The sequence below is a fragment of the Condylura cristata genome, unplaced genomic scaffold (assembly GCF_000260355.1).
Source record: "Condylura cristata isolate star-nosed mole 26May11 unplaced genomic scaffold, ConCri1.0 scaffold00009, whole genome shotgun sequence".
NCBI classification, from domain to species: domain Eukaryota; kingdom Metazoa; phylum Chordata; class Mammalia; order Eulipotyphla; family Talpidae; genus Condylura; species Condylura cristata.
In genome coordinates, this window is record NW_004567110.1 from 18,916,501 (window position 1) to 18,925,106 (window position 8,606).

The 8,606-nt window shown below is 33.6% G+C and overlaps 1 protein-coding gene across 1 annotated transcript in view; it reads left to right on the forward strand.

Annotated features, from left to right (window-relative positions):
• CSMD3 (CUB and Sushi multiple domains 3) overlaps positions 1-8,606 on the forward strand; it is a 764,662-nt gene that overhangs the window by 690,808 nt on the left and 65,248 nt on the right. The window contains exons 46-49 of the mRNA XM_004679632.2: positions 4,615-4,695; positions 6,160-6,273; positions 7,673-7,861; positions 8,241-8,387. Of these exons, the coding sequence (XP_004679689.1) occupies positions 4,615-4,695; positions 6,160-6,273; positions 7,673-7,861; positions 8,241-8,387 (531 nt within the window). The remainder of the gene's footprint in view (positions 1-4,614; positions 4,696-6,159; positions 6,274-7,672; positions 7,862-8,240; positions 8,388-8,606) is intronic.

The window sequence follows — 8,606 nt, forward strand, 5'->3', positions numbered from 1 at the left end:
CTTTATATATATATATATATATATGAAGAATATGAGAATATGATTGCTTACTCAGACTTAAAACTCTTTGCAATCTTCTCATTTGCCTCCATTAAAATTAACAATTCCATAGACTCCCTTCTGTTTTTTTCTGTAGATTCCCTCTCTTTTTCACCCTTTTTTACTTTTCCCAGGACTCACTCCAACTACACTCCCCTTCCTCCTAACTGGTTGTATTATTGCAGATTTTTCTCCCTGGATTATTTATTGTGTCTCCCCAAAACACACACACACATAGATATTACAACAATTACATTTTTGCATGTTAATAACATCATTTAATTAATATATTTATTTTTAACTCTAAAAATATATTACATTTATTTAAATATCTTCATTTCCTTCAACATTAACTAACTTTTTGGTCTGTTTTTAATCCATGTTTGAACATCTTATCCTGTCATAGATTAATATCTTTTTTCACAAATGAGTCATGCCTATTAGGACATGACTGTATCTGAATTATTCACTGTTCTTTCCCAGCATATAGGGTATCCTAACTAGAAATTAATAAGTTCTTCAGTTAAATAATAATAATATTTATTAAAAAACAAAATGAAATGAGATAGGCATTAAGGAAATATAATATGTACATAATGATCCCACATGGGCTAAACATGAAAGAAAAACTAATATGCTAGTGGATAAGAATAGAACAATTAAAGACTGTAGAACATTAAATGTTAATTAGTATGTGGTAAATATCAAGTTTATCCAAAATGAGGTTGTGGAGTTGTGGGTTAACATGGAAAATAAAAGGAACCCTGAAAATATAGCAGATTCTCCTATAAAGAATTAGTGAGAATTAAGGTATACTATTACTTTTTCTAGGATTATAAATTTAATCTTTAAACTATGAAAAGGCAGTATATGTTGATAATAGGGAAATGGTAGCATCAAAATAAGTCTTTGGTACTTTTGATTAATACGTAAATGTGGGAGAAAATGCTGCTTTGTTTTCAAGCAAACTTTGTTTCAAATTCTAGTTTTGTAATCTGTGCAAATAATTCAACCATTCTGAAATTTAGTACCTGTATTTTATATGTAGCTTAAGGACGTGGATTGATGAGTAAATTAGGTAATTAATGTAAAGTAACTTGTAAAGTCTTGACACAATGGCCCATATACCTATGTGTAAAAAAAAAATAAAATTATACCCAGGCATAAACGATAAGTAATAACCTGTAGATCAGTTTTATAATCAAGCGTATTAGTCTGCTAGGCTGATGTAATAAAGTGCCATGAACTGGGTGATGTTAGCAGACTTTTTTTTCCTCAAAAACTAGAGGCTAGAAGTCAGATGTTAATGTATTAAAAGGCTTGTACTCCCTCTGAGCTCTTGACAAGGCTTCTTCCTTGCTTGTCCTATTTTCTGGTGGGTAATCAGAAATCTATGACTTTTTATAGCTTATGAACGAATCACTCCAGGCTTTACCCTGTCATCACACATCTTTCCTACGTGTCCACTTCTGTCTTTCTTTAAGGACATGGTCATGCTGAGTTAATGACCCACCTTAGTTCAATGACTTCAACTCATTATCTCTTCAGCAAAAATAACATTTCAAAATAACATTCTGAAGTTTCAGGAAAGACATGAATCTATTCAACCCAATACAATAGATATGGAATGACAGGTCCCTAACAAATGTTGGTAAGCAAAAGTGGAGAGACTCTGGGAAAAAATTGGATTTATTTTAAAGAACAAACTAGTAGAAATTGATGGTGATGGAAAGCACAATTATTGGGAGCTATCTGTGATTTAACCTTTTGTAGTAGTTTGTCATCAAAAATCAAACGAAAAATTGATGAAAAGTGTTCTCATCATTAACAGTTCTCCTTTCCTTTGTCAGCAAAATGGCAGAGTTCAACCTTGAAAGGCACTTTAGGCAGGTCCTGCTTAGATCCCTTTTCTCTGACCCACAGTTGTCTCTATCTCACCATTTACAATTTTAAAATTGAGAGTTATGTTAGGCAAGACTATTTGTTCAGAGACTCTTCCCTATGGAGGAAACCTCTGTTTTGTAAGTCACTTAATAACTATTTGTTGGGTTAAAAGCATAATACTATGAATTAATTACTCAATTGTGAAAAGACAAATAGTCTCCTCATGTTAGTTAAAATTTAGCTGAAGACACAATGAGCAAGTGAACTAGTAAATGGACAATAATAAATTTTGAAACCAGATATAATTATGTGGCACATAAATTGTGATACAAAGTCAGAGTTAAGTGAAAATTATCCATGAAATCACTTGCTGGGCATTGTATATTCATAAGTGCAATGAAAATTATATTTAAAATTCAAATTGATTAACCAATAGAGGAAAATAGAATAAATCCAAAATAGAATTAGGAAAAAAATGATTGAAATAGGTTGTTGTTATTGAGATAAAGATGGGAAATACGAACATTATACTTCTCAGAGTCCAGAATATCTATGGTGATCCTGACCCATAAGCTCTAAGAGTATGGTTTGTGAAACAGCAGGTGAATGGACAGCCCACAGAACAAGATAGAATATAGATCAGGCATCAACATGGTCTAGGGGAAATAGCATAGTATCTCTGCACATTATATCCCTCATTATTATTAATTTACAACCTTTAATCTTGTAAACTATATTTGAATTATCTAAAGCATTCTAAACATACTATACAGATGATAATAATCATGGAATCCTCTTTGAAAGAAACATGCTGCTTTCAAAAGAAATAATACATATATTAGCATGAAGATTAACTATATCTTTATAAGCAAACAGAAATAAAATCAGACACATAAACATCTCTACACTTTAATTCTGAGTTGATATGTGCTCTACATTAAGATCAGATAAAATGCTTTCCTCCATATCATAGTTTCATAAAGGTTTCTTTATATTAGGCTTTTTATCATTTCCTCTCTTTCTCTTTTCCCTATGGCATTCCTTAAAATTATCTTTCAGCTTTATGATTATACCCCTTTATGGTCTAAGTTGAGAAAAATGATTATCAAAACCATAATGTTATTCTTCAGTAAACATTTCCCTCAAAATTACAGTTTATATTTCACTACCTAAGTTTCTTTTCTAGTAAGTCCTCTCAAGTGTTAAACTTTTTGTGTAAAATAGTGTTTTACTTCCAAACTTATATTCAGTACAGAACATGCTTTTATAAAGTTAAAATGCTGGAAGGAAGTTATTTGAAGAGACAGGCAACGATTTACAGCAGGAAATTGAAACCAACTTTTCTTGTTTCATTCCTCTTCATCTACATTTTAAAAAATGTTTCTCTCTTCCTTATTCTTAGTAACCTGGAAGTTCATTAGCCAATTAACCTTTTATACATCACTTTTTGTTAGATGATGATGAATCAATAACTTGATTCTTGGCTGGAGTTTTGCTCATTTCCTCTTCCATCTGAAATTCTCTTATGCCCATAATTACCCTTCAGAACTTGGGGGAGGGGGAACCTTTGTTCTTTAAAATGTATCTCATTCATCTCCTTTCATAGGAATCTTCCATAACTACTCTATTCAATGTTCCTCATACTCTCATTATGCTGCCACAATAGGGACAGTTCTGAAGGCACGGGTGTTAAGGCTGGAGTTCTGGCTAAACCCTATACTAATTGTGCGATCTCACACAAGTTACTGTGTCTGCTTTGGTTTCTTCGTCTTTACATCAAGGCACATAGATAACATAATCCTAAATGCTATATAGTACAAGCATATAAAACTCACTTTTCTTCAGCTGTTAAAGTAGCAAAGTGTTTTTCAAAGGAACAAGAATATATTATATCGTTGAGAGATTCCAAACAAAAACAGGACTTTAACATAGATATCATATGAAGCCAAGATGCACGATGCTTAGATGCATAGACTTTTTCAGTGGCCTTTAAATTATGCCACATAGAGATCTATCTAATCTTACCAGATGACCTTTTTAAGTAGTGTAGACAATTAAAAACATGCAATTCAACAAATAAACTTCATAAATATATGAATGTGACATGCTGAAAGAAGACTTTAGGACCAGACTACCTACTTCAAATTCAGCTCTTTTGTATTACAACTGTGTAATTTGGACAGGTTCTTTAATCTTCTTTAATACTTTTACATAAAATAGAGAAATTATAGAAATAATCATATACATTAATTAGTAAATAAATTTTATAACTTTTAGTGTCTATAAAAGTAAAGGATCTCATGGACAAGAGTCAGCAGTAAGGACCTTTTGTAGTTATAACCATGCCAAGCTCTATGCTGGTGAAAGAGATTTTATTCATGAACCAAGGGAAAAGTAAGCATATAAACAAACAGGAATATATAATACAATGTGTGGTTATTCCAGGAAGGGAAAAAAGAGTTTTTGGATGCACATATCAAGAAGGACTAGAATGCAATATGAAATAAAGAACTTAACGATAAGCATTGATAAGCACTGGCATCAAAGGGATAATTTATTTTCTCTATATATTATAGAATTTAAAAACAAATTATTGAAGCTAATCAATCATTTATTTCTTATAAATAAACCTTACATAATTCAATTTCTCACACATACAAAAAGGAATAAATGCTTTCTCTGTTGTTACAGCCTATCAGCTAAGAGTGTGCCAGCCTCCACCACCCGTGCCCAATGCCGAAATTTTGACAGAAGATGATGAATTTGAAATAGGTAAGCTGTTAGTTTTTGGATGTTTTATATATCTATTTATATTATTGTTCATTTTATAACAGTGTTTATTCCCCTCTCTCCCTCCTGTCACCATACCCTCCACATTCCTCCCTCCTTCTGATCCCTCTCTGCCCCCCTCCCCTGTACCAACATGAAAGGAGCTGGAAGGGATTATGCTCAATGAAATAAATCAGAATGAAAAGAAAAATATCGAATGGTTTCACTTATAAGATTAATTTAAGAGAACCAAATAAGACTAGGGAAAAAAGGTGTTTTGTTCTTACAATACAAAACACAACAAAGCTCTGTTAATTTTTAAGGAAAACATTGTTAAAAGGTGTTTTCTTTTTTCTTTTTTTATTTTTTTTAAGATTTAGTTATTTGTACATACAGAACTGGGATACAGGCCAGAGGCTCAGGGGAGGTGAGAGGTTTCACCAGAGACAGAGTGGGGAGCAGAACAGGCAGATCTACGAAGTACAGTGCTGAGGGGAGCTGCGGGTGGGTCAGGAGAAGACTGCCATGCCATGTGGTCACCTCCGTGGCAGGCGGGGATCGAACTCATGCGGAAGTATCTTTAGCTTCTCAGTGTTGTGCTTTAACCTGCTGCGCCACCAGGGAGAGCCCTAAAAGGTGTTTTCTTAATAAGAAATATGAATTAGGATTAGCAGCGTTTCTTAGACTTCTTTCCCAATATCAATGGGAGTTGGTTAGGATTCTTAAAAAGGTAAAATGGAAAGGGAGCAAAGGCAAGAGAAATGAGTTCTGTATTTCCAGGACACACAATTAGAAACACTATGAGGATTTGAATCATATAATGGTACTCAAGAGTTTCTTTTCAAATTATTATTTTGTCATCTTTGATACTATAGTGCTAAGTGCTATTCTTTTAATTCAGTATAAGGCAGGACATGTATGGTTCATAGAAAACATGTTTTATCAATTATGTCCAGTTTGATAGTTAATAAAATCTTTTCAAAGCTGGCTTGGAAATTCAATTCAGTTTGAAAAATGATATAAGAAAAAAGACATCATAATTTTGTCCTAATAAACTTTTGTCATTGGTATCATATTGGTTTTAGCTTATAATGTAAATAAATATGAATAACTAATTTAACTCTAATCCTAATATAAAAAGCAACAAATAGGAATCCCCATGGTAGCTTGATATACTTTTAATTAATATGTTACTTATATCAAACAGACTGGTTCCTTAATACTGGTGCTTATATTTAATTGGCACACACCAGTACAGGCTTGGGTTCTGACTGTTCTGTGCTTATGAAGTATTTTTGCTTGGTATTTTGAATATTACTTCTGCTTCTAACTGATAGAAATGTTAGCAATGTTTCCTACTTTTGGAAAGTGACTAAAAGAAAAAAGCCTGCCTTTACAATGGAATCACCAGTTTGTATTTGCTCTTCCCTTATTGCTTACTTGAAACCCTCTCTCTTTTTGAAATAGGTGATATTATTAGGTATCAGTGTCTTCCAGGATTTACTTTGGTGGGTAATGCAATTCTCACATGCAGATTAGGAGAACGTCTGCAGATGGATGGAGCCCCTCCAGTTTGTCAAGGTAAGTCTTACGGTGCTTACAGTTCGATATTAACAAAATTGAGACAAATCTATTTCATATACATATTGAACATCTAACTAGAAATAATGTTTAAAGTTGTTCAACTCGCACATGGTATATTCCATTATATTGTTTCTAGGTGAAGTTTTAAACATTACTTCAGTTTTTAATGTTTAATTTTTCTAGTTTAATCCAAAGTTAGTTCAATTTGTTTAACTTATTTTTATTGTGAGGGCTGGAAATAGACATGGAAAGAAAGATAAATTGCTTTATTAAATGCTACAATATGGATGCCTCCCTGGTGGCGCAAGGGTTAAAGCACAGCACTATGAAGCTCTCTGCAGCCACTGTACCATGAGTTCTAACCCCAGCCAGGGAGGTGACCCACATGGCACAGCAGACCTCTTCTATCTCGCTCACAACTCTCCTCAGTGGAGTGTTTCCGTCAGTCTGCCTGTTCTGCTCCCTGCTCTATTTTTTTTTTTTTTGAATCCTCTCACCCCCCCATAATTCTAGCCTGTACCCCAATTCTTATATGCATAAATAAATAAATCTTTTAATAAATAAATAAATAAATACTGAAATACAGATTACTTTTATATTGAAGTAGTTTCTGTTCTAGCTATTAGATTCGTTAAATTTTATTGAACACCTACTAAGTATGTTGATCTGAGAAAGAACCCCACCAGCAAACAAAAAACAAGTTATAAAAGATGGCTGCTCTGGCCCTCCCTGGTGGTGCAGCGGGTTAAAGCACAGCACTAAGAAGCTTAAGCCACTTACGCATGAGTTCGATTCCCAACTGCCCCGGAGGAGAGCCACATGGCACAGCAGACCTCTCCTGACCCGCCCATTGCTCCCCTCAGCAGTGTACTTCCTCCATCTGCCTGTTCTGCTCCCCTGTCTGTTTCTCGTGAATCCTCTCACACTCCGTATCTCTGGCCTGTACCCCAGCTCTATACGCATAAATAAATAAATCTTCAAAAAAAAAAATGGTGGCTGCTTTAAATTAACATAGGAAAAGGAACATGACAGTCCTATAAGTGGCAGTGATGTAATGTTTAGGAAACATAGTAGGAGGTTATAGGATCATAAAATTTTAGCCTACTTTGGCGATGGGGAAAACTTGATGGAGTCATTACTTCTTCAGTTAGGAGTATCAAGTGACAAATATTAACTCTGATAGGGTAAGGAAAGGGCAGTATTAGTGGCAGATGTAGACGCCATTTTTTTTTTTTTTAATGCAAGCTCCATACAAATGGTCTCCTTTAATACATAATGCAAGGCATTGTTTAATTTATAGTCACTGAACATGAAAGCAAAGTACCCAGTATTTGAAATGCACTTTTCACTTAAGTGTAAAAGACTAACATTATTTAATAATATCTCTCTTTGACAGTACTCTGCCCTGCCAATGAGTTACGACTTGATTCAACGGGAGTCATATTGAGCCCTGGATATCCTGACAGTTACCCAAATCTTCAAATGTGTGCTTGGAGCATTTCTGTGGAAAAGGGATATAATATCAGCATGTTTGTAGAATTCTTCCAGACTGAAAAGGAATTTGATGTTCTTCAGGTGTATGATGGTAACCATGGGTTATATTTACTAGATATCCATACATGCAATCCAAATACTCTAGTTATAAATACAGACTTCAGTATAAACAAGTGCTTATGTGATTTTATGTCCATTATATATATCTTCATAAGTGTCAACATCAAATTCACTGATACAGTATATGAAATGTGGAATTAGTTTATTCTTTTACAAATACTGAGTATTTTGGCTATGGAATTAAACTGTTTACAACAGACATTTTGTAATAGGCTTTCAGTTATTCTTGATGAAGTAAAAATTAAATCAATTTTACCCTAACTTGATGCTGTTTTGCAGTTACAGTTTGCTAAAGATAAATGGGAAATTCACTTATATCTAACGTGTATGTTTTTACTATTTTTCTGCAGGACCAAACATTCAAAGCCCAGTGCTTATTTCCCTCAGTGGGGACTATTCATCTGCTTTTAATATTACAAGCAGTGGTCATGAAGTTTTTCTTCAATGGTCAGCGGATCATGGCAATAACAAAAAAGGTTTCCGGATAAGATACATAGGTATGTGCTATTTAAGACTTCACTGTGGGTCTCACCTGCATTTTCAGGGTGGTTGTGACTAAGGAACACAGACACTATTACTTAGAGATGAATTTTAATCATGATTACACCATCCATGATTTTTAGCAATTATACCTCTATGTGACTCAATTTCCTCATTGTAGTGATAATAGCTCTACATCTGTTTTATATATATATAAATATAAATATATATATATT